General features: G+C 40.6%; 1 protein-coding gene across 2 annotated transcripts in view; it reads left to right on the forward strand.

Annotated features, from left to right (window-relative positions):
- Nucleotides 1–128: 128 nt before the first annotated feature.
- The window catches only part of USP42 (ubiquitin specific peptidase 42), a 40,424-nt gene continuing 13,454 nt past the window's right edge, over nt 129–27,098 (forward strand). For both annotated transcript variants that reach the window (XM_032802170.2, XM_032802169.2), the window contains exons 1-15: nt 129–207; nt 5,515–5,761; nt 8,369–8,569; nt 8,994–9,104; nt 9,310–9,412; nt 9,565–9,632; nt 9,975–10,045; nt 10,908–10,990; nt 13,975–14,086; nt 14,880–15,020; nt 21,044–21,144; nt 21,708–21,861; nt 22,532–23,275; nt 24,378–24,469; nt 25,244–26,770. In XM_032802170.2, the coding sequence (XP_032658061.1) occupies nt 5,524–5,761; nt 8,369–8,569; nt 8,994–9,104; nt 9,310–9,412; nt 9,565–9,632; nt 9,975–10,045; nt 10,908–10,990; nt 13,975–14,086; nt 14,880–15,020; nt 21,044–21,144; nt 21,708–21,861; nt 22,532–23,275; nt 24,378–24,469; nt 25,244–26,770 (3,746 nt within the window). In that variant the 5' untranslated portion in view covers nt 129–207; nt 5,515–5,523. The remainder of the gene's footprint in view (nt 208–5,514; nt 5,762–8,368; nt 8,570–8,993; nt 9,105–9,309; nt 9,413–9,564; nt 9,633–9,974; nt 10,046–10,907; nt 10,991–13,974; nt 14,087–14,879; nt 15,021–21,043; nt 21,145–21,707; nt 21,862–22,531; nt 23,276–24,377; nt 24,470–25,243; nt 26,771–27,098) is intronic.

Here is a 27,098-nt window from a genome sequence, read left to right on the forward strand (position 1 = left end):
CAGGGGCGGTGCTGGTCCCTATGTGACCCGGAGGAGTTCTGCCCCCCACTCCCCAGCCGGCGCCGGGCCCCGGATGCAGGAGGCCGGCGGAGGGACGTCATTGTTCCCCGACGGGCTGGAACAGGAGGCGGAGCGGAGCGGCCGGGTTGAGGCGGGCGCTGCGGAGAAGGGGACCCGGCAGCGCCGAGCCGAGCGGGGCCGAGCTAGGTAACGGGGTTGGGGAAGGAGACGGGCCGCGCCGGGGCCTTGCGGAGCCCGGCAGTGCCGCATGCTGCCACCTCCCTACAAATCAATGGGCCGGGGGAGGGGCCGCAGCGGGCGGGCGGGCTGGCGGGGGCCCGGCCCATCCCACCCCCGGAGCAGCGGGACCCGGCCCCTTCCCCCCTCCTTGCGGGCAGTATAGGGGGAAGGGATCCCTGGGCAGGGCAGGGCGCCGCCCCCAGGAGCGCAGCGGGATTGAGCTCCGCCGCCAGGCCCGGGGAGACCTGCCCTGGCGGGCGGCTATTCCCCTTTCCCGTCGGGAGCCGTGTGTCCCGCTGCTCGCCGCGCTGCTGCGGCCCCCGCTTCCCTAGTAATGAGGGACGCGCCCGAGGGCGGGGGTCATCGTCCCTGCCACTCGGGGCTGGGAGATTCGGGTAACCGCCCCATCCTCCGCCAAGTCCAGCGTAGGGCTCCCTCCTCCCCTCCGGCCTTGTTACCTGCTGCTTCCCCTCACGGGTGTGGGGGGGTCTCGTGGTACCGTCTGCCCCCGCTTCTGGCGTTACCCCCGGGCTCCCCATCTTAGCGATGGGCGGATTATCTCGTGAACCCCCAGTCCTATTCTTCCCCGGGGGGCGGGGGGGGAGCGCTTCTCTTGTACTGTTACCGCCCCGCTTGGTTACCATGGACACTGTCTCTCAAATGGGTGATTCCTTTACAGACGCTTCTCCTCCTTCCCTCGCTCAGTGTCTGGGCTTCAGGCCCTAACGTGGGGGAGAGGAACAATCTGAGGCCGGCGCTCGGTATTTGGTCCATGTGCTGTTACTAGGCCCAGAGCTTGTGCCACTCCTTTGCCACCCCTCCCTCAAAGTAGGCCCTGTGGCTGCTACTGAATTTGGAGAATGGGGGGAAAATTTGTCCCCCATTTGACTCTCAGACATAGATGACATCTGGACTGCAGTGTTCAGGGTTTGGTGTGGATGATTTCATGGCACCAGCACAATAGGATCATGATGGGCAATAGAGTTGGAAAAGGCCTTTTAAACCACCCAGTCCATTTCCCCAGCTGCTGCAGAGTATAGGCATCCCCCAGGGGGGCTGTATCTGATATTTTTGATATTAAGAATATATTACTGATACTGGGATTGTATATTAGGGGGGTGGGGAGGAGGAGGGAGAATTGTAGCTATGTTTTCTTTTCAAAATATTTTAGTGCAATGTCTAGTGTACCAGCTGGCTGCCATCCTCTACCTCTAGAGGTGGCTTCATTTCACTGGTGCTTTATGTTCTGTGTGTAATTGGGAAAGTACTTTGGGCTGCATCCTTCATGCACATTCTGTCCTCCCCAAATACTTTTTACACAGTAGGACAATGGATGTAAAATGACCCAAAACCCTGATGTTATAAGTCTATGGTGTGAATAAATGAAAGTATTCAGGCCAGTAATGAAAGCGTAAGGTGCTAGTCGGGGGAGAAAAATTGTAAGGGAAAAAGTGTTCAGATGAGAATTGAAGTCAGAATGGCGGTACTACCTGAATGAGAATGGCGGTGCCACAGGATTCTCTGCTGCTTTTACAGATCCAGACTAACACGGCTACCCCTCTGATACTACCTGAGTCATTTTGGATCTGTTTGAAGCAAGTTGTACGAGGTGGAGAAAGACTTAAATTTGTACCTTTTTTTCAGATTTTCCCATTGTTTAACTTGCACAGCCTTCATACAGGTGATGCTGTGAGACCATAATGCTTTCAAGTGAGGTATCTGCGTGCTTTATAAGACATAGAGTTACTTCAAAGAAATATTTTTCTAAGGTTGTGACATAATTGGCTTCCAATTACGGATGGAATGATAGCCTTAATTTTGTATTTCTTAGCTTTGATGGTTTGTTGCTTCTTCCTTAAATTTCTTTATTTACTGTTTAAAAAAAATCCTGACTTCTAAAATCAGGCTGAGACTAGAATGCAACTTTCTTTCCCCTGTTGTTAGATGGCTGTAATGTAAAGCTCTTTTTTGTACATCAGTCGTAGAATCATAGATTCATAGGGTTGGAAGGGACCTCAGGAGATCATCTAGTCCAACCCCCTCTGCTCAAAGCAGGACTAATCCCCAAATAGCCTCCTCAAGGATTGAACTCACAACCCTGGGTTTAGCAGGCCAATGTTCAAACCACTGAGTTATTAATGTGGTTCCACAATGTTAACATATGTATTATTAAAAATCATGAAAAGGTGTGGTACATACCAATTTTCAGTCATTACCATTTTATGTTTGAATTTTTTAAGAGTGCAGTCGAAATTAGAAAAAGGTTCTTGTGTGGTAGGATATATAATTTAAATATCTGAAGTTAAAACACTTTCTATGTTGTATTATTTTAAACAGGACCAAATAGAGTTTTGTAAATATTGGTTTTCTATATTTTATATATATATATGTATATTGTATATAAGTAATCGTTCCTGGGTGCTGTGATTTGTGTCAAGTATGCAGCCAGACCAATGTTTACAATCAGGCTAAACTGATAGTGGTTTCTAATGGAACTGCTGACATGATCTTAACAACAGTGATGCAAAACTCCATGCTGCTTCTAGTGGCACGTAATTACATCTGTTGTTACTTTCTTAATCCTATATTGGGGCAGATATTATAAGCCACTGCTTGTATAAGGAAATAAATTTACAATAGCAAGTGGTTTCAGGGATAGAAAAAATTGTAGATATGTGTGCAGGAGATAATGTAAATATTTGTAGTCCTGTGCTGCTCAGTTCATTGACCTGAGAAGTTATCCTGAGAGAACTCTTTTAATTTGGACAGTAGAAGTCAGACATTCAGAACAAGTGATGGATTTAATTTATTAATGGTAGTAATAGTACCTAGCACATCTGTAGTACTTTTCTCCTGGAAATTTCAAAGCATTTGTCCATCATTAATGTTCAAAAAAGCTTAAAAATAAGAAGTGTTGACTATAGTGTTCTTATTTTGTTTAAAATATTCAGTTTTTATTTGGTGGTATTCTTTTCTTTTTCATTTCCTTTCACTCTTGATTCCCCCCAGTGTATTGATGAATATTATTGAAGCGTCTTTTCTTTTGACTGAGAACATAAAAAAATGACTTTTAAGGGGATGGCACTTGCACATTGTGTATCAGGGCTTGCATTTGCAACTTGGTGATTTGAGAGAATCTCATCTGAGACACAGTGAGCCAGGGACCTTAGATTGAGGTCCCTGGCTCACTTTGTCTCAGATGAGATCCTCTCAAATCACCAAGTTGCAGATGCAAGCCCTGATACACAATGTTAGTCATCTTTTAGTATCAGGTGGCTCCACTTCTCAATAAAATGATTCCATAGAGTCTACTTAGAATTCTTTCATTTCAGTTTTATGCATTTTCTTCTTAGTAATGGTGGATAGAAATGTCTAAATGTTGTGTGAATCCACAAGCATTCAGAGCCCACCCCCACCCCCCACGTAATTAAAATTTGAGCCTATTTGAAATTGTTTCTCTCTCTAATTCTGGTATATTACCAAGCATACTTGGTAATCTTCATGTAGAATGAGCCCTGTAATTTAATTAGGACTTTTACTCAGAATTTGTAGTTTTATGTGAGAACCTGGACTCTCTGTTAACTTAGTTTGCTTTATTTAACCTCCTCACTTTAATGAAACAACACTTCCATCACATATCTTAAAGCTGTTTAAGACATACCATCTAACTGATGTCACAAGAACAAATAAAAATACCACCACCCTTACTTATGTTAAGCTAATGGGGCTGCTTGTGGAGTAAAAGCTGCAGGATCAGATCCTTTATGTTGAAATAAGATAATGTACAATCTTGCTATAAAACTCGTGATAGAAAGTGGTAACATATTTACTGCACATGCTCAATAGCACATATTTAAAGGGATAACATAGCAAAATCTAGTCAGTTTTTAAAATATCACTTTTCTAGTTAGTACTCCTGCACGCGAGTTTCCCTGACAATTTGTGGCTTGTCACATTTCCTTAATTTTTAAATAGGAATCTTCTGTTCTTCAGAAAAATTAGCAGAAACTACTGTCAAATGTGCAAAGTAAACAAGCTGGAAAAAGAGCTACCTTTTGATCTGATCTTTCAATAATAGTTGTAACTGTGATATGTTAAATTGATAAAATTAAAATTGCATTTGTTACCAGAATTATGTCCAACCAATATTACTTTGAATGTCAGAAAAAATCCTGGAAGAAATACGTATATAAATCTCTTTCTTCCCCTAGCCCACCCCCAGAGAGGATTCCTCTGGGGTATGTCCCACTCTCAAAGTCCTTGTGCTGTGTGGTTCTCATAAATGTTAAGTGGGTAAGACGTAGCTTCTTCTGGAGCCCATCAGCAGTTCTGCAGCAGACTGATAAATAAAGTCATTTCTTTTCCCAGTGTCCGGGCTTGGGCATATTGTTTCTGTAGTGCTTCCAGATTTTGCCATCTTGAATAAAAGGAACCAAGCTCAAGATATAAATACTTGGACACTTCACCACTAAATAAAACTTAGTATAGTTTTTAAGTACTTTTGTTTGTTTGCAAGTTTGTTATGCTAAATATAAAATGGCACAACATACCACTAGATATATAGATCGTAAATCATCATTTGGAAAGGAGAGATCGGAGTGGTGACTGAGTGTTTTGATTGTGCAGGTAACTTAGCTAATCACAGGTTCATTTATATACATACGACAGAAACATTTTAATAAAAACACAGTGGCTATGTCTCTTTGAGTCAATATTGGCTATACCAAAACTCTTACTCTTCTTTAGGGATTAAAATTTCATGTTTTAAAATGCTCTTTATGCTAGAACCTGGCAAAAAAACATCTAAAACAATTATTTATTTATTTTTTGGTCTCTCTCAGCTTTTATACAGTATTTCCTCTTCAATTGTTTTACAGAATTTTAATGTCATCAAATGCAAAAATGATTGACCAGTTTACACTTTGGGGGACAAATGCTGTTGCAGTCAAAGCTGAATGCAAAATTTACCTAAGCGGTATTTTCACAATGGTTTGCTATTAAACAATTCTGGTTAGTGGAAAAAAAAAATCTCATGAAAGACAAAAGTGGTAGTGGTGTAATTCAGCTGGAAAATTTTGTTTAGTGTGTCTTGGTGTATTTTTTGAAGCATTCACGTGAAAGACTTAGTTCTCTAAATTATTTGTGTCTCACTGGCAAAGATAATTGGTTTCATTAAGGGGAAAGCGTAATGGTTACCATTCTCTTCCTTGTGGAGTGCTTTTTCATATAATATTAGTTGTCATATTAAACAGAACTTTCAACTCTGTGTTACAGAGATGAACAATGACCATAGTTGACAGAGTATCTGAGTCTTCAAACCCTGCTGCTTGTCAGAAGCAGCCTTGTAGCTCTGTGGTACCCTCTGCTGGAGACATGGACTCAGCCTCTGCAAGTTGGGGTGCTGTATCATCTTTGGAAGTTCCAAAGCACAAGATCACTTTGGGACCAGTACCTGGTGCTGCAGTTTATTCTAGTTCATCTGTACCTGATAAATCCAAGCCTTCAGCTCAGAAAGATCAATGTAAGTATCTCCTGTCCCCGTCTCCTCCACGCAAATTATGAACAAATAAAACCAGCTGCCATTTAGTAGGGTCTGCCATCCTCATCTTGCAGTTCATACTCATTGGGGTAATTCTATTGATATAAAATGGGACTCTTATGATTAAGGACTGCAGCAGCAGATTCTAATCCTGTGAACCATGTGTGAGAGCTCAAATGGCCAATGTTGTGAACTGAATTTGAACATGTTTACAAGGAATATAACAAACTGTTTGGGGGCAGAGGTGATGTTTCTTCATTACTTATAGTATACTTATTTACTCAAGTGTTTATTTCTGTAGAGAAGGATATGTTTTCATCAGTGTTGCTTTTTGTGACCTATATTATTTAGAGTTCTCTGAAATATAACATTCCTCCTAAAATACTTGATGTCAATATTCACATCACAGAAGGAAGATGAAAAATTGTTCTTGTTAAACGCTGAGGGTAGGACAAGAAACAATGGACTTAAATTGCAGCCAGTGAGGTATAGGAAAAACTTCCTGTCAGGGTAGTTAAGCACCGGAACAAATTGCCTAGAGTGGTTGTGGAATCTCTCATTGGAGGTTTTTAAGAACAAATTAGACAGACACTGTCAGGAATGGTCTAGTTTAGGGGTTCTTGGACTTCATTGTACCGCGACCTCCTTTTGACCACAAAAATTACTACATGACCCCAGAGGCGGAGCCAAATCCTGAGCCCACCTGAGACATACTGCCCCAGGTGAGGAGACAGGGGCCAAAGCCTGAGCTCCACTGCCCTTGGCAGGGGGCCAAAGCTGAAGTCCAAGTGCTTCAGCCCCAGGCAGAGGGCCTGTAATCTGAGCCCTGCCACCCAGTGTTGATGCCCTCAGGCTTGGCTTTGGCCCTGGGCTGTGGGACTTGGACTTCAACTCAGCCGTGAGCCCCAGAAAGTCTTAAGCCAGCCTTGGTGACCCCATTAAAACAGGATTGACCCACTTTGAAGTCCTAACCCACAGTTTGAGAATCCCTGGTCTAGTTATTACATAGTCCTGCCTTGAGTGCAGGGAACTGGACTAGATCAGTGGTTTTCAAACCATTTTTCTGGCGACCGAGTTGAAGAAAATTGTTGATGCCTGTGACCCAACAGAGCTGGGTATGAGGGATTCGGGGTGTGGGAGGGGGCTCTGGGCTGGGGCAGAGGATGGGGATGTGGGGGTCAGGGCTGCAGGGTGGGTCCAGGAATGAGGAGGGGTTCAGGGTGTGGGAGGGGGCTCTGGGCTGGGGCAGAGGATGGGGATGTGGGGGTCAGGGCTGCAGGGTGGGTCCAGGAATGAGGAGGGGTTCAGGGTGTGGGAGGGGGCTCTGGGCTGGGGCAGAGGATGGGGATGTGGGGGTCAGGGCTGCAGGGTGGGTCCAGGAATGAGGAGGGGTTCAGGGTGTGGGAGGGGGCTCTGGGCTGGGGCAGGGGGTTGGGGTGTAGAAGGGGGTCAGGGCTCTGGGCTAGGGGTGCAGGCTCTGGGATGGAGCCGAGGATGAGGGGTTTGGCGTGCAGGAAGGGGCTCTGGGCGGGGCTTAGGCTGGGGCAGGGGATTGGGGCACGGGCTTACATCTGGCAGCTCCCGGTCAGCAGCGCAGCTGGGGTCCAGAGGCAGGCTTCCTACCTGTCCTGGCACCATGGACCTCACTGCGCCCCGGAAGCGGCCAGCAGCAGGTCCAGCTCCTAGGCGGAGGCATGCAAACAGCTCTTGCCCACAGGCACTGCCCCCCAGCTCCCATTGGCCGGGAACCGGTCAACTGGAGTCCGGTGCCAGTGCACAGGATGGGGGCGGTGTGCAGTGCCCCATGGCCCCCCATCTAGAAACCGGACCAGCTGCTGGCCGCTTCTGGGGTGCAGTGTGGTGTTGGAACAGGTAGGCACCAGCCTGCCTTAGCTGGGCAGCACTGCCGACGGGACTTTTAACGTCCCGGTTGGCGACGCTAACCAGAGCAACTAGAGTCCGTGGTTGCTGAGCAAGATGACCCAGTGCCTTACATGCTGTGACCCAGTAGTGAGTCGCAACCGAGACTTTGAAAAACACTGGACTAGATGACCTTTCAAGGTCCCTTCCAGTCCCACATTTCTATGACTCTGTGATTCTATCATTTAGGGTTACTTATTGTGCTTGTTACTTGCTTACTTTGGTATCCAGTCATACTTGTAGTTATTAAATCATAAAAAATGTAAGTTTTCCTTTGTAATTTACAATAAGGAAAAGAAGATTGATTTGAATTGAGTCAGATTGAGGAAGCTAGATAGAAAAGGACTTGCTTAGTTAAGTTACTGAAATCTGGGCAATAATTAGTCTTTGTTGTATTGTCCCACATTAGTGCAGTCTACTGTCTTAATTTTTTCCAATTGGCGTACAAAACCTTATCTTTTTACTGAACTTGAGTTGACTTGAGAACTTGCTTTTTGGTACTGAGGCAGTCTTTAATACGTTACTCATCAAGTAACTACTAGAATATAGATTATTATTAGTTCTGTTAAAGTTCTTCTAGATGCTCATGCATAAGGTAATATTACTTTAGCATGATTTTTACATTAAACAATTTAATATCTTTAAAATGTGTTGGTGTTTTTTTGGCAGCTATTAGTGATGGCATTGCTCCGCCACAGAAGGTTCTTTTTCCAGCAGAGAAGATTTGTTTGAAATGGCAGCAAACACATAGAGTTGGAGCTGGACTCCAAAATCTTGGCAATACATGTTTCCTCAACTCTGCTCTGCAGTGTTTGACTTATACACCCCCTCTTGCCAACTACATGCTTTCTCATGAACACTCCAAAACATGTGAGTACTTTTAAAAAATATATAGCACCCAAAAACATTACACACTTGATGTACGTATAAGAAGACAGGTCCCTGCTATGAAGAGCTTATACTCTAAATAGGCTATATGCAGACAAAAGTGGGAGAGGGCAAGGGATGCAACATAAGATGAATTTTTTTGGTTTTGCATTTCAGATTTTTACTTTATCCTAAATTATTTCATTTTGTGTTTAATTCTTTCCTAACATTACCTATTTCTCTGAACTGAACCCTTTTTAGTTTCCATTTTTTAACCTATCATTATAGGTTTTTCACCTGTTCTTAATTGTCCACTGTTTTGCAGTAATAATTTTTGGGAAGATTGTTCCTATAACCAAGATTTTTTGAGGTCTTCCGTAGATAAATATTTTATTAATTTGAGATGCAATGTTGCTTCACTCCTCAGGCCATGAACAAGGATTCTGCATGATGTGTACGATGCAAGCTCACATTACCCAGGCGCTCTCTAACTCTGGCAATGTCATCAAACCTATGGCTGTCATCAATGATCTTAGACGTAAGTAATTTCAAATAATCTATTTGTAAAATGCCATTTTTATGTTTAGATATTTTATTGGCTTGTTTATTTGTCTGATTTTAATTGTAGTTTATAGAACTTAGGGTTTTTTAATAACTTTATGAAGGAAAGTTTAAAAAAACCTTTATTTTCATCCATTTTCACATGTGAGACATACAATGTAACATTTATATTTATTTGTTAGGGATAGCAAAACATTTCCGGTTTGGAAATCAGGAAGATGCACATGAATTTCTACGCTACACTGTTGATGCTATGCAGAAAGCATGTTTGAATGGAAGCAACAAGTAAGTGTCAACAAAATAATATATGAATATGCTGTCATTCCTATTCCCCTATAAATAGAACAATACATGTTCTGGGTTTTCAAAAGAGGAAACATTCATAGAAAAAAATTAATTAACTTTAATCTTCTAATCACTGCATAATTTATTTTCAGATTAGACAGACATACCCAGGCTACCACGCTCATCTATCAAATATTTGGAGGGTACTTAAGATCAAGAGGTACTTTTCTAAAATAAATTTTTTTTTTTAGGAATGGTTTGGGCCTTATGACTGTATTATATGACTGAAACCACGGTTAGTCAGTTTTTTGGTTTTTTTTGTCTTGTTAATTTCTTGGTCAAGGTCCAAACTCCAGAGAAGATAATAAAAAAAAAAAACAATTATGATAATTAAATACAAAGATTTCAGGGTCTGTTCAAAAGCATCTAGCAGTGCAGATTTGGCCGGCAGTCTGCCTGTTGACTATCCTGACTTAAATGCTAATTAAGGTAATGTGTGCTAATACCTTAGGCAATAGACTGACTATGCTTATTGTGTTAAGTATTTATATTTTGATTTCAGTAAAGTGTATGAACTGCAAAGGCGTCTCAGATACCTTCGATCCGTACCTTGATATTACATTGGAGATAAAGGTAAATTATTTTGTTACTCTGGCTGAATACGTTTTAAAAAGAAACCCCATTATCTGCATAGCTTTTGAAAATTTAAAATGCAGAATTTAAGCTGATTCTACCCACGTAGTTCTGTGATGGATGTGACTTATATTGTACTTTCTCTTATCAATATAAATGGGCTGTGTATGGCTTACTTAATCTGGACAAGTATTAAAATGGAACATCATTCTGAAGTCTTGAATCCACCGGCATGGCAATGCTATCTCATACTTCCCAGTTCAACAAAGATTTAATTGCAGAATGTTATAACTGAGGGTCCATATTGTTAAAACATTTTTTACTTTTACAATATGTGTACCACAGATCAATTACTAGAGTACTCCTTTTACAGTATGTACCACAGACCTATTACTACTGTACTATGAAATATTATAAATAAACCTCATCTATATTTGTCAAAATCAACAGAATACATTTTGTGATGTAATATATTCTGTAATCCGTGTCTCTTCCCCACCCCACCTTCACAAATTCAGTAGTCTGCAGTGGATTTCCATTAAAATCATGTTACTTCATACTACTGTAAGCTAAAGTGAGCATGTAGGGTGTTCTTATGGTGTTTCTGATAACTTATGGAGGATAAGTCCATCAGTGGCTATTAGCCAAGATGATCATGGATGTAACCTCATGCTCTGATGTCTCTAGCCTCTGACTGCCAGAAGCTGGAAGTAGACAACAGGGAATAGATCACTCGATAGTTGCCTAGTATTGGTCACTGTCGGAAAACAGGATACTGGGCTAGATGGACCATTGGTCTGACCTAGTATGGCATTTAATATGTTATGTTCTAATGCACTGCACTGTTATCTTACTGTTTTAGACAGCTCAGAGTGTAAACAAAGCTCTGGAACAATTTGTGAAGCCTGAACAACTGGATGGTGAAAATGCCTATAAATGTAGCAAGTAAGATGAATATTAATGACATCTTAATACTAGATGCTTGGTTCTATCGATTGATTATTGCATGTCATTTAAAAAAAGTTATTGATGTTTTGCTTAATTCAGAAACCCAATGTAAGGTAAAATCTCATTTGTTGTACCCAAGCAAGTATAATACAAAACATCTAAAACTTGGAAAACCTTTTTTTTGTGTTTGTTTTTTGTTTTAAGAAGGCCAGTTCCCTAATTGTTCTTCTGGGAGGGTTTGGCGTGGGGAGGTATTTGCCAAGAGATGCACTCATTTTGGCTTACCGAAGTGTTTATAGACTATTATTGTCTATACACAGTACTTTTCTCATGTTACTGAATCACACCATTTTAAAAGTGAAAAAACTTGACTATAAATTACTGCTATGTTAATAAACCATCCTAAGCCTAATCTGCTATCACTGAACACACAGCATGTCCTAGATAACATAGAAAGGTAGATAAATTGATCAAACTTCCTTCTTGCATCTTAAAAATAGATTGCATGTTTAAAACATTTGGATAAGAGCACAGAGGTACAAAGACGATATACAGTAGAAGTTGTTTTACCCAGCAGAAGTTGTTTTATCCAGCATGTTGTGGGAAATGGGGAGTGCTGTTAACTGAAAAATGCCAGTTAACTAAGAGAGAGGGAGTTTGAGTGCAGGAGGGGATGCGGGGCTGGGGATTGGGGAACGGGAGGGGTGTGGAATGCGGGCTCTAAGAGGGAGTTTGGGTGTGGGAGGGGGCTCGGGGCAGCAGATTGGGGTGCAGGAGAAGGAGGGGGGTGCTGGACCCAGGGGGCACTCACCTTGGGCGGCTCCCTGCAAGCGGCGACCTGTCTCGGCTGCTCCTAGCCAATGGGTGCTGCGCAGCTAGCACTGATGGGGGCGGGGGAGCAGCATGCAGAGCCACCTCTGCCTAGGAGCAGCCAGAGCCTAGGCAGGTTTCCGCTCCCCAAGCCGCCTCCTGCACTCAAACTCCCTCCCAGAACCTACACTCCACACCCCCCTCCTGTGCCCCTACCCTCTGCCAGCCCCACGCCAATGGCTTATAAACCAGCATTTCAGTGAAGATCAGAAATGCCAGTTTATAGAGTTTCCGGCTGGTGAAGTGCCAGATAAAACAGCTTTTCCTTGTAGTAGCAATACAGGTCATAATTTTAACTTGGTGCCGCAAAGCAAAGAGATTTACTAAACTTTGTCTTCTAATGTTCTTGCCTCATCTCTAAATTATTAATGTAACTAAGCCCATGTTCTGCCACTAGAGGTAGAATATTAATGGCTAATTAGTAAGGTCAAGATTTTGTCATAGGTGTTTTTAGTAAAAGTCACAGACAATAAACTAAAATTCATGGAAGCCCAGAGCCTGTCCCTGACTTTTACTAAAAATACTCCCGGGGGTATGACTGATAGCTGGGGACTCAAAGCTGGTGGTTGCTCTGGTCCTCCTGCTCCCCCCCGGGCAACTGGCTTCACTGCTCTGGCAGGGGCTGAAGTCACAGCAGTCCGTTAACGTTACAGAATCCTTGACCTCTGTGGCAAAATCGAATCCTTACCCAACATTTTCCTCCAAATGCGCTTAGTTCGTCTCTCTTTCGTTATGTTAAAATGAGGTATCCAGTAGATGAAATAAAAAGGTTCAAATCCAGGTTTTCCCTTGTTCGCTAGGATCTGCAGACAACAACACAAAATGAATTGTGATGGTGTAAAGATCATAGATGGGAAGCATATCTAACAACCATGGGCTTGAGTATCCCATTTCTGTGTTGTGTGGTCCTCTGTATGTATAATCTGCAGGGGTCTATACTCTGGTCAAACTTGAGGCCACAAGCTTCCCTCTTCTCAGTGGAGTTTAACAACAATTTTTTTAAAGAAGCACACGGCTGACCTGCACGGATTTTTCCATTTCTGGGAACTCTTTCTTCTACTTAACTCCTATGAGGAAACTCAGATATCGTCTCAGGTTGTGCTAGGTAGGTTTATACTAATTTTAAAGCCCACAAACTACAGTTTGTTTGAGTATCTAACCTAAGTTTCACAGAATTATATACAAAACTTTCTTGACATTCTGGTTAGTAAATGCTCTTCATGGGTAGGAATTTCCTTCTCCAGTCGAGTATTTTGGGGCATAAATCTAGAAAGATAGCCTTTTCTGTAATTCCCCACCCCTTGTTTGCTGCCAAGTCATATTATTACTATTCTCCCTTCCTTTGTAGTAGAAGCTGGATCCCACTGGTTAATCCTGCAGATTCTGTCACTGATGAGTAATGATCCATCACATTTACATCAGGCTGTTTAGGAGTCATTTTTCAAAGGAAATCAGATGCGTCACTCTCCTTCCTCTCCAGGTAGTCTCAGTACAGGAAGGTAGTGGTCGCAGTCTTGGTTGTTAACAGTTCTCATAGTGTAGGACAATTGTTTGCCTGTTTTTATTGAAGATAGATTAAATCCATTTTGGAAATTCATGTGTGCTCTTCCCAGCCCCAGACTGAAGCCGATGTTCTCCTTTTTCAGTTACACTTTTGGTATTCTGCACTCTGGCAGAAAGCTGAAAAGAGGTAGCCTGAAGTCTGATTTCACATTTTGTAATATTAGAAATGCTGCGCCGCCTTATGTTTTCCTAAGCTATTTCCAAAGACCTCGAATGCTGCAGTGAGAAGGCTGCTGCTTGCTGCATTGTGAGAGTTGCTGGCAAGCTTTATTTTTTGTTGGCATCACAGATATTAGTTTGGATGTCAAAAGATAAGTTTCTAGAGCCTGTATTATATTTGTCCTAGAGAACTGTCCTCATGTAGTCCGCTGTATCTTGTACTAGCTATGCTGAAATGTTGTATATGAACTTCTGAAAAGCAAAAACATTGCATGTAAAGCAATACTTAGATAATGTAGACAAGTGTCTGAGCCATGGAAAACATGATATGATATAAATGCTTAAAAATCCACATAAGGTTAACCCAATTGTCTGTGTTTGCTTTTAAGGTGTAAGAAGATGGTTCCTGCTTCAAAGAGGTTTACAATACATCGGTCTTCTAATGTTCTTACATTGTCTCTGAAACGGTTTGCAAATTTTAGTGGTGGAAAAATTACCAAGGTACATAAAATGGTGTTACAACTGCATCTTTTTAACATTTAGATCAGGAGTACACAACCTATGGCACAGGTGCCGAAGGCGGCACACAAGCTAATTGTCAGTGGCACTCTCACTGCCCGGGTCCTGGCCACCAATCCTCTGCATTTTAGTTTAATTTTAAATTAAGCTTCTTAAACATTTTAAAACCCTTATTTACTTTACATACAAGAATAGTTTAGTTATATATTATAGACTTTTATAGAAAGAGATTTTCTAAAAACCTGAAAATGTACTACTGGCACACGAAACCTTAAATTAGAGTGAATAAATGAAGACTCAGCGCACCATTTCTGAAAGGTTGCCGACCCCTGATTTAGATTTTCTAATACTAAGTGACCATACAGAGCCAATTAATGCATACACACAGCAACTCTAGATTGTAGATGCCAGCTGTTAGGTAGAAAAATAAACCCAATAACGTAATCTTCTCCTTCACTCATCTGGTAGTAGCAGAGTTCCATTTTAACAATAAACATGAAACCAACAATAAATGTCCTCCTCTGCCCTTCGAGAGCTGCCTTTGTAGCAGACTGTTCTGCTATTCAGTGTTGGATGTTTTTCAACCTGTCATTTTCCAAATGAAACTGAATCCTCACTTTTGTTTTATATGTATGCTTTTGATTCATTTTGTGTGTGTGTGTGTATTTTAGAAACGTTTTCTACCTCAGCATCTGAAGTCTTTTTTTCAAACTTTTTATAATAGTTCATAAAATATTTCAGCAAAATTTGAGCCTTCTCTTCTATCTCTATTTAGGAAGTGAAATATCCTGAGTATCTGGATATTCGACCATATATGTCTCAACCAAATGGAGAACCAATCATTTATGTTTTATATGCAGTCCTGGTGCATACAGGTTTCAGCTGTCATGCAGGACACTACTACTGCTATATAAAGGTAAAGATAAACATCTTTTTTTTTTTAATAAACAGATTTCAAAAAAACCCACAACCTTTCTAAAATAAGCATTGGGGACATTAATTTTTCATTCCTCTCTTCACCAGTACAGCCTATACTCTGAGGAAGGGAGCTGTTCTTGAAGGCAGGCTGTTTGGATGATCTGTCTTGGTAGGTTCCCATCCATATAAGGATGCAGAATCTTGCATATGTTTTTTTTGTCACCCTCCTAAAGAAAGTCCTTTATTCCTTTTTGGATGGGAATTCTCCCAGGGGAGTCTTTGCACGACCCAGATATTTGCATTAACCAAAACCAGTGAGTCTTCCCCACTCTGTGTTCTTTTTAAAGCTATCTCGATCATGCTAGTGCTACTGGAATGTCCTCCTGAACCCTTCTTGGTTTTCTGTGTAGTCTTTAGCACTACCAGGACACTTCTCCCTATCAGTTGGATCATCCCAGGAAGTCCTGTCTGTCTAGAAACATTCTTTGTTGCAGATGGCCTGTCCTGTTAGAAACCTTTCACCTCAATCCTGGTTGAAGATGAAATTCCTTCTTCATTTAATTAACAAGGCCTGTTCTGTATTGTGCAAGTGTGGATTATCAATTATACTACCAAGTTTACAACGAGGTTCCCTCTCCTGGGATTTTCCTGTTGGAGGTTTTTCAGAGGCCCACAAATGCTTGTCTGCAAAATTCTGTGGACACTCTTGATGGATTTTCCTGTTGTTTAAAGAGGATTTTCTAAGTTGGCAAGATCCTCTGCCTGTGTTTGTGTCGATCCCAATTTAGACAGTAAACTCACTGGGACAGGGATGGTGGCTTCCTTTGTGTCTTATAGAGCACAGTCTGTGTGCTTAACAAATAGTAAATAATTACTGGTGGTCGTCTCACCATGGGACTTCAGAAGCATCCAGCAGGGGCCATCTTAATGCCCTTCATTAAAATCAAAGCTAAGTAGAAATTATAACAGGACAAATGAGAGAGAAAGCAGGGCTAGGTTACAGAGTAATCGGAATTCTCTGCATCTAATCCTGATTCATTTTCTGAAGTAGCAGACAGAAAATAAAATATGAAATGCTGCCAGGATGGATTTGGGGGATCCTAGGAATGTTGTGATGTGGTTGGGTATCTCTTTTGTTCTCCCTTTCCTCTTTCCTGGTGTCTCATCTACCCTTGTATAATTATGTCTCTGTGAGTCCCCGCAGTCCTGGTGGCCCCTCAGATGGAGAGAGGTTTTCTTCTTTTCGTCCGAATCTTTCGGCATTTATTTTAAGCCAGGGGTAGTCAATAGGCGGACCACAAGCTAATTGTGCACCGCCAGACACTTTTGAACAGACCCAGAAATCTTTTTATTTACTACTACTTCTTCTTCTTTTTTAAATTTTCTCTGGAGTCTGGATCTTGACCAAGAAATATGGACCTTAACAAAAAAAAAAAAAATTGACAATCCCTGCTTTAAGCTCTGGTTCTGCAGAGGTGGTGAAGTGTTACCTGACATTTCTGAGTTGGAGTGCCCTTGTTTGGAGTATTACCCAAACACAAGCTGCCAATTGAATTCCAAGTGCACGATGATGACTCTTAAACTGAACACCACTCCATCTACCTCTGTCAAACCACTGGGTGGGGACAGACCATGGGTAAGAGAACTTTTTTCCTTTTCTGTACCTGGCTTGATCGTTACTATGATATAGAACAATTGGGAGAATGATTGGCAATAAGGGCTCTGCCTTTTCCTGAAAAGTTTTATCGCAGTACATCTTTGCATACAGCCATGTCTCATGCTTTAAAGGTGGACTGTTCTTTAGTAGCTTTTGTTTATAATAGGCTTCCATCTGAGCAATTTTCCTTGCAAAACTAACTGGACAGCACCACAGAAGCTGGGGCTCTTCAGGTCTGAGTGGACGGAGTTATGGACTTAGAGGATACCAGGCTAATGCCCTGACTCAGGTAGATATCAAAGCTGAAGCCAATAGCTTAGCTCATTAATTGGCTTTATTGCTGAGGTTGGCCAATCTGGGCAGCGTGTGGACGCATGGTCCTTGAGGTCTCTGTATGAATCTTATGGCTTCCCCAGGTAGCTAAGCCTGAAGTCTCAGCGTGCATATACTTAATCTATAAGGCCATTACACTATGGAGCAGAAGAGTGGGCTTCACCCAAATAAGTCAGGCAACAGATGTGCTTGATTTGGGGAAGTATAGAGGGGCATGTAAGAAACTTTACAAAAACTGAACAGAGTACAGCTTAAGATTTGCTAAGGCAGATGACACAGCATACATCCCTTGTGCTGTAAGGCAGCAGAGAAAGCACTGAGGTAGTTGGGGGCTATGCTTCATTATATAGTCTTGTGTGCTGAATGGGTGCCATTACAAGGAAGCAGTCCTGTAGCCCCATAAGACTCTGCTTTAAAGAGGATTCTGCATGCTTAAGGCATCAGGACACCATCCCTCAAATGGGAATCATAGAGGCCCTCAAAGAATAAAGTGTTCAACAAGTTCCATCAGGCTGCTGGTGCACTAACTTTCTCAGTGTACTTTCATTTCTACTGTCTTTGTGATTTGTTTGACTGCAATTTTTTTTTTTTTGACTGAAAAAAAATTTGTTAGGGTGTCTGTCCTTAATATCACTATATAAGGCACTTACAGCCATGTAATGGGATAATTGATGTTGTCTCTAAATCTTATTCTCACTAACCTGCACTTTCCTGTTGATAAATTATTTGACTCCCATTCCCAGTAAGACTATTAAGGAGGCTTCTGAATTGTGGAAGATAATTTTCCTCTGAAAATTCTACTCCTCTAGGTACCATTGATTTTCCTCCCTAAAATGGAAAAAGGCCTTTTTGTCCCTTTCTTTGGATAGAGTTTCCTGCTATTGCTTCAAGCATCAGCCCGGGAATCCAACATTTCTGCCAAACCAAATACCTTAAGAATCTAAGGTCAAGACCCCACCTCATTCTCTCCCACTAGAGGACAGGCTGTCCTGTTTGCAAGGCAGGGGGGAGGAAGGACCTCAGTGTGAAAATTTCAGGTGAACATAAAGCAGCCTTGCAGATAGTATCTTCAGTTTTACTTCTTGACCAGCATTAGTAATTTAATGTCTATCCATTTGGAACTCTTCGGCTTCATAGGTTGTCGTAAGTCTTGCTAGCCTGTTAGTGAAATTTAGCAAGTTAGAGTATTTTGTTACTTTGCAGTTGGTTGCAAAGTTTGAGAAACCTGCAGTAATCAGCCAGTCACCCACCTTTATGGCAAAGACACTGAAATTATTTATAGACTGTGGGTTTCTCATCATTGAGCTTTTTTTCTCTGGCACCCTAGCAAACTAGAGAGCACCTGAAAGTGTTTGAAACCACCCAGTGGAAAGTTAGTAGGTTATAGACAATCTTCAGCAGCACAAGTTCTTTGACCATGGGATCATGGTTGCATTAGCTGCCAACAGGGAAGGTGTGTAGACCTCTTCTGGATGCTTTAGCCACAAACATATGGCAGGAAATTATTTCTGTTGTATTAAGTTAGAGTTCAAGGCCGTGTTTGGTCCTATAGCACATGCCATCATATGAGTGTAAATGAGACCTGCTTGAGTGCACACTACCAACATCTGTAATAGGAATCAGGACACTGAACCAGGAAACCATGAAATTGATGAGTTCTACAGATTGTTGTACTTACAGAAGAATTTTTATTTTTTTTAAGCTATGAATCTGCCAATTTTATTTAATTTCCTCTTGTTTGAGAGAGTTGTATGGATGGAAGTTGAATGAAGCTCCCCCCCTACCCCCCTTGCTTTACGCAGTGCTTGAATAACTCTTGGCTTGATGTCTTTTGCTTCCAGTATCCACCTCAATGCCATGCTGTAGCACAGGGGTTCTCAAACGGGGTCACAAGGTTATTATGTGGGGGGGGGGGTCACAAGCTGTCAGCCTCTACCCCATACCCGCTTCACCTCCAGCATTCATAATAGTGCTAAATATAAAAAAAGTGTTTTTAATTTATAAGGGCGGGGGGGTCGCACTCAAAGACTTGCTGTGTGAAAGGGGTCACCAATACAAATGTTTGAGAACCACTGCTATAGCACAAGTTATTTTCTGATAAACTGTCTTTTATTCTCTGGGATGCCCAGTGTCCTTATGCCTGCTCATCCCAGACCCCTGAAAAAACTAAGATAACTCAGAGCTTACATATCTTTCTTGTACTAGTCTGGTCTCAGTTCAGAGAATGAAAATTAAAATGGCTAGAGGTCTGGGCTTTAGTATAGCAAATCCTGAACTAGCATTATTAAAAATGGCAAGATGATACTTGGAGCAATCTGATTTTAAAGCTTGTGTCACTTAACTTTTTAAAACTTTTCTATTGTTTTAGCAAACTTGTTAAGTGTTTGTCATCACTGTGACTTTCTCTCCTGATGAGGTCCTAAACTGCTGCTGCCCTAAGCAGTTATATGTTCAAAAGGAGCTATAAAGTTTAAGAAATGGTCAGACTCTATCTTTGCACTTGCCTGATATTTTTTGCACATAACTATTGAGAAGTAGAACTAATGAAAGGTTTTACACATTTAACATTTAAGTAACAGATACTGAAAACATAACAAATTAAGAGTCATCTGTGTTATAGCATCCAGTATCTCAGACTGCGGCACAGAGAAATGCTTTGGTTGATGAGTGGACTTTCTGGACTAGTAGACTCTTCCACGCGCTAGTCCTGGACCAGTTACCCTGGTCCAACAGTGTCTTTTACTGTTTCCTTTTGAACTTTTGGCTCAGGATCCTGGCTCTAAATGACAGTTTCTTGTCCTTCCTTTCCGCTGGTTCCATTACTTTATCATACCTCTGCTGTGTCTGTAGTTTTGCATAAGATTAACAAAAGCAGTTTAAAGTAGAAAAGAACTCTCTCTTGCCTTCCTATAATACTGTAATATGCTGACGTAAATTAGCCTCTTTTGTCTGCTTGATATATGATTATACTTCTGGTTAGACTCTCTGAGAATCTTCCTCTTACAGTAATTTTTAAAATAAACATTCTTGGAGAGTTTGAGTATTTGCTGAGCAAAAAATGTACCTAGTTTCACAGAAAATTTATTGTTTTAGTTTTGTTTTTATCACGTGTTCCTTTTCCCTTGAAGACATGACTGACTTTTATAGTTATGCTTTCCTTGATGATGAGGAACAAATGAATCTAAATCATCTAAAAACAGATGAATCTAAAACATTATTAATCTAAAACATAATTTCTCTCTCTCCATATAGCACAGAGCTTGCTTCAGTCCTCCATGGCTGGCTGTAAAAGGACTCTTCCATAGTCACACACTCAACAAAGATCCCACTTGTATAGTGCAATCTTAATTCTGCCCCTTGTCAGAACTAAAAAGGTTGCAGTGTTCTTTTGGCTAACTTCCCATAAAATGGTGTGATAGTTCATGTGGACATATAGCAGACAACTGTGGAACAACTTGCCCATAAGGCCACAGTCTCTGCCTAACCCCTGTTAGTGGGGTTGACTTATACTATGAAGCAGAGGGTTTATATCCCTTATAAAAATGTTTCTGTCTGTTGTATCTGTAGGTATTCACATCGATAGAAACCTTGATTTGTTTTTCAAATTCTAAGCTCTTGGCCTCCATATCTTGTGAACATGAATTCCACAGATTATATTGTGCTTTTATTTGTTATGAATTTGTTGCCAGTTTTATTTAATGCCCCTTTATTCTTGTAGTATATATGATTTGTTGTGTGGATCCTTGATGGGACAGTGGTTTAGCATAACGGGTGCTCTGAACAATAAAACTGCTCCTGAGAACAGTTCCCTTGCTAGAGTAAAATCTGTGCTGGTGAAGGGGAATATTAGTGGTAACAAATCTCTGTAGATAAGGGATTTAATTTAAAAAAATCAGTAGTGTACATTACTATAATGAAAATGGCTATATTTTGGAGTGCTCTTTATTCTTCTGCAGTTTATTAGTTTTCTGTGTTGTTTTTTCTAGCAGATGTTGTAACTGATTTAAAATATGTCATTGACTTATTTGCAGGCCAGTAATGGGCAGTGGTACCAGATGAATGATTCTATTGTGTCCAACAGTGACATCAGATCTGTGCTTAATCAGCAAGCTTATGTGCTTTTTTATATCAGGTAATAATATCAAGTACCAAAATGTGTTCAAGATTTAGTTACTTTCTTGTCCTTCATAATTTTTTTCTTTTTCCCATTTGTGTTTTTTCCTCTCCTGTGAAAAATTCCAGTTTGGTTAATTCATCTCTGTCTACCCTAAAACTCCACCTATAGTTTAAGCTATAGAAGTTGTCCTTCCCTGCCTGACTTAATTTTTTTTTTTTGCTGGTGTAAGTTAAATGTCTGTCATCCTACACCCACCACTGAAAGAGTTATCTACAGAGGGAAGTGATGCATGTATAGGTGGAGCATTTTGAATCTTCTGGATCAAATGCTGTGTAATTGGTTGACTTCGGGGGAGGGAGATTGAGGTGATGGGTGTTGTGAAGTTGAGTTGCCGCTTGGGGTTGGGAAATTATAATCGGAGGTCTGTTATCTAATTTACAATTTGTAGCCTTGGTTAAAGTTTGTTTATTTAAAAAAAACAGTTTCTGTGAAGTATTAAACTGTGGGATGTGTCTAAAACTTGGTCTAAGCAAAAGAACAAATCTGAATGAATGAATAATTATCTTTCGTTTCTACAGGTCCCACGATATGAAAAATGGAGGAGAACACGCCCATTCTATTCATACACCAGGACAGTCTTCTCCCCGTCCAGTGATCAGTCAGCGGGTGGTTAATAGCAGGCAGGGGGCATCAGGATTTATAGGACCACAGCTTCCTCCTCACATGATTAAGGTAATCTTCATATGTAGATAATGGCATCAACTTGATGGCCGGAGTTTTGTAAACAGCCTTTGTTTATTTATTATAAATGTTCAGGATCTCAGATTTCCTTTCCCCACAATACAGCTCTGTGCACAGTGCTCCTTCTGCAGCCTAAGCAGCTAGAAACACTTTAATAGAGACAAATACCGAACTGTGCAAATATTACTTCCTCATTGCTTTGAACTTCAGACGCCAAAAGTACTAAAAAAGCACAGTCAAAATATTTACTTTAAATAATACTTGAATTTATTAAAACTGAAAAAAATTTAAAAATCCAACTTATTTGCTTTATTTATGCTGTATCATCTTTTGCACTTCAGCTGAGATGGTGAAACCAGACTGGCATGTCTCAGTTATTAGTACAAATATTCTGAGGCTTTTTTGTTTTGGATTTTTGTGTTTGTTTTGTATCTTACAAACCAGCAAAGGATTGCAGTTGGTGTTAGCTTTTTAAAAGACAAAACAAAATGTGAACACTGAACTAGTGGCAAGATTTTATATATAACTCATATAGAGGTATTTTCTGCTTAGTCACTGGGGCAGTTTGTAGAAATATCAAGTAAGCCCATTATATCTTGGGATATTAAATCCTGTCTATCCACATGAACACATTTTCATAGTGATTTCTTTATAATTACAGAATTCCAGTCATTTAAATGGAACTGGATCACTGAAAGAAACTCCAAGCAGTTCTGTGGCAAGTGCTAGCAATGTTACCCTAAACAGACCAGCTTCAGCTCCACCTTCAACTTCCATTCAAAATTGGACAATTAACAGACCCACTATTGCTGATCCTTCGAAAAAACAGAAAATCACTATCAGTATTCACAATAACAAATTGCCTACTCGCCAAACTCTGTCTCAACCCAACCTCCATAATTCTTTGGAGAATCTCAGCAAGCCTGTTCCTTCGTCCACGATTACGAATTCCTCTGCAGTAAAGTCTACCTCAAATGCACCTACGTCAGTTGCTACTAAAGTATCTAAACAAACAACTCCTAGTGAATCTTGTTCTAAGCCATTAATGAATGGCAAGTCTAAACTAAACTCTAGTACGTTGGTCCCTTACGGTGCAGAATCTTCAGAAGAATCTGATGAGGAGTCGAAGGGATTAGTTAAGGCAAATGGCCACTCAAAATCTTTTAATGGAATTTTGCTTGGAAATGTAGTTAATACATTACAGAACTCTTGTTCTTCCTGTCAAGATGCTGAAGAGGTTGTATCCCAGCATGAACTGCCAAAAAATGTTACAGTTAATGGTGCTATTAGTATAGATAGAGATCCTGAAGAAAATGGATTGAAATTTGATGAACCTACTTGCCAAGTCAAGCCTGTTAAATCTACAGAAATTCCATTTTCTAAAGTGAATGGATTGCATGGAAAAGTGAGTTTTACATTTGTTTCTTCTAGACTATCTCTTTGTGGCAGATTATAAATATGACTGTGATGCGTTCAATATTAAAATGTTCCTCATTCAAGCGAAGTTCAGAGGAAAATATACAACACAAGCTGCCATCATAGCACTTCGTGCTGCAGTCCCTTAGATCTTGATACTAATCAGGGTTAAACTGAGTCAGTACTTGCTGATCTTATTTCCACATCTGTAAAACGGAGAGATCATGCATCTCTGTGGTGTCTTAATAATATTTAGCATTTGTATAATGTTTTGCAAACACTAACTGTTCTTCTTAGGTGGGTACAGTAAGCATTATGTTGTGCTCAGGTACCAGAGAGGTAGGTGTGCTAAATACTTGGCTATAATTCCATCTGGTAAAATGGGGAAACTGAAACATGGAGAGGTTAAGTGATTTATCTGAGGCTGTATAGCAAGTCAGGCTTAGGATCTTGGTCTGCAAAACCACACTACTTTTTTATGTAAAACTTTGGGATAGTAAAATGCTCAGCGATGTTGTCCCAGTGCATGTTGGGGGCATTGTGGTGTTAGGTGTGCAATCTTTCCAATGAGACAAAAACTGTGGTGCTAACTATCAAAGAACTTATGTCACTCTTTATATGAGGGGTGCTGTGTCTGGTATGTTGTCCAGATTTCATCTGACAGTTGTATTCTGCCTGTCTTAATTCTCCTATAGTTTAAAGTGTGTAGTACACCTCTACCCCGATATAACACGAATTTGGATATAACGTGGTAAAGCAGCGCTCGGAGGGGCGGGGGGCAGCGCAGGGCTGTGCACTCTGGCGGATCAAATCAAGTTGGATATAACGCGGTTTCATCTGTAACGCAGTAAGATTTTTTTTTTGGCTCCTGACTGTGTTATATCAAGGTAGAGGTGTATTGTACTTTAGAAAAATTGTGATGTAGTATTGTGTGCTGTTAATGCTTGCAATATTGAATGTTAGAGTGCTGTGCCTACAGTGATCCATGTGTATAGTCTGTATGTCTGATTATGATTGGGCTGAGATGCTATGTAAGTTTTGTATGATTGCTATCATTCCGTATGTTTTAACTCATACCTTTTTAATTGTAGATAATACCTACAGCTTTGCCACCAGTTCCTGAAGATAGAATTTTAGAGTCTTTCCGATATAACCAGTTGAAAAGCTTGTCAGAGGAAATAAGGTAAAATACACTTTGTCCAAATTAAGATTCCATATAAGTTTTATTATAGGTATACTAACTGTTAATAATACTTAAATGGAAAGATTTAGCTCACTGTAGGAATACCATACCAAAACTAATGTTTGGCATTGTGCCTATTCTTCTTATATTAAAAACCTGTTGATGCCTCATGGAAAACTTTGGAAAAACATTCTATGTAGAAACCATTCTGTCGTATTGTCTATATTTTCTATATTGCTCTTCCCCTTTTTTTCACTCCTAGGGATGCATGCATGAACACGATATCTATTTATTAGTGTGGGTATAAGTATTTTTCGGTCTACCACACTTCTAAAATATGGGCAGCTCATTAGGAGTAATCCCAGCTGCTCTACTAGGACACTGACCAGGTGAGTGTAAATTCCTGCCACCTGTCTTCCCTTGCCTCTGGGAGGGAGGGAGAGGGAAACCCACTATTTCAATGTTTTTTATTGTGGGTAAGGGCAAGCATAGCGAGTATGGTCATGAGTCAACACAGCAAATAGATGGCGGGGAAGTAGGAGAACTGACAGGGTAGGTGCTCCTGATGTGTTGCACATAGAAAAGCAAGCAAAAGAGCTTCCCCGTGCGAAGGGAATATATTATAAGTAGATGTGTTTCTAAACAGAATGTCTTTCAGAGTTTTCCAGGAGTCAGATGTTTACCGATGAAAAGGATTTTACTCTTAACAATCATCATGTAGAGTATTTGTCTTATTTCTGTTGAAATTCACAGATACATTTCTATTTTGTGCAGTGCAACTGGACTTGAAAAAACTTCTGAAAATGATGGTCATATAGAAACTTTAGTGAGTGGCAACAATACTGTTTCCTATGAGAAGTCTAACAAAGTTCCCGCTAACTTTAGCTGCAATGTCCAGAATCCCTTTACTACATCAGATGCTGAGATCATTTCTACCAAAGAAGAAATTGCCGAAAGTATTGTATCAAAAACTGATAATGCACATTCTGATATCAGTGGTCAGTGTAACACTAAGAAAATATCCCTGGGAATTGATGATGAATTCTCTAAACAGTGTGATCCCAAGGATTATGCAGATAAGATAAGAGGAATGCAAGAGGTAAAAATGACTTTGAAGGAGAGACCTCTGCACATCAGAGGGTCTGCTGAGACTGCAGAGAAATTGGGGCAAAGCCCCTTCCTAAAGTCTGACAGTGAATGTAGTTCTAAAAAACTTGCAGCTCTAAACATTATAGATGAATGCCAAGAAACAAAGGAGAGTGCTAATAATTACACAGATGTACTACCTACTAATGACTCTTCTGCTACAAGGTTGGATGAAGTTTTAGAGAGTCATTATTCTAAAGAAAATGATGGACTGGATGGTAATGAAATATGTGAAGAAAATAAGGATAGGCAAAAATTTAAGTCTCATTCTCCAGTTAAGGAAAGAAATTGCACCCCCAAAAAAGCTGACAAAGGGCATTACCGTACTAAAAGAGAGCGCTCTGAAAGTGAAGAGCAGGAGAAGCTAACCAAACGCAAACCAGATGATGATTATTCCAGAAAAAGGCAATCCTACAGCAAGGAGAGTATGAAGCAAGATCGCTATAAGCAGGAGCACTGCAATGGAAATAAGTACAAACTTACGCATAGTGAAAGAAACAGCCCTGATAATGGCAGAAGTTTAGGAAAATACACCAATTATAGATCCCGAAGTAGAGGGAAAACTGATCAGGAGAGGAGTAGATATTACCATTCTAAAAGGGAAAGATCTTGGAGTAGGGAAAGATATTACCAAGATATACCAAGGAGATGGGACAAGTGCAGATATTACAATGATTATCATCCTTCTTATACAGCAAGAGATGGTAGAGAGAGAAAATTTTTTCATGGGGACAGAGACTATGACAAATCAAGTCAGGTTTACAACAGTAGGTCATACAGGGATTATTATTACACAAGCAGATGGAATCATGAACCAATAGCTAGAGAGAGAGAGAAACATCATTTTGGCAGCTCCAAAATAGACTTATATAATTGCTCAGCTCCCTCTCAGCACTCTGAAAAATATTCCCATGAAAAATGTGCATCCATGTCTGAAGAAAACAATTCAAGTTTTGAGATGTCTTGCCACAAATATGAATATCTAAAAGACAGAAAAAGAAAATGTGCTAGTCTAGAAGGTAGTGACAGTGATATGGAAAAGAAACACAGAAGGAGTCTGGAGAGTGAGCCACCAGAAGAGCAAAAAGTGAAAAAACACAAGAAGTCAAAGAAAAAAAAGAAGTCCAAAGATAAACACAGAGAGAAAGATGAGAGGTAAGCAAGAGAAACTTTTTTATTTACAATGTTCTAAACAAACTTCTCTTCCTAATTTGTCTCTGGCTGTTTCCCTGGTCTTCCCCTTTTTTCCCATTGCTTCTGAGCCCATTGCACTGTAAAATCTGTCAGGGGAGATCATGTTAGTTTGATGTGTCTTGCATAGATGGGATCAAACCATGTTGTTGAGTTGTGTGAGAGCTTTGGAACAGGATCAAACAAATAATGTTCTAATAATCTGTAAACAGACCCTGACTAAGTTTATTGTACACTTTTCAAAACAGGCTATGGTCAGACTTGGGTAGGTAGGCCATGACATAACGTTTCC

The sequence above is a fragment of the Chelonoidis abingdonii genome, chromosome 9 (genome assembly GCF_003597395.2).
Source record: "Chelonoidis abingdonii isolate Lonesome George chromosome 9, CheloAbing_2.0, whole genome shotgun sequence".
NCBI classification, from domain to species: domain Eukaryota; kingdom Metazoa; phylum Chordata; order Testudines; family Testudinidae; genus Chelonoidis; species Chelonoidis abingdonii.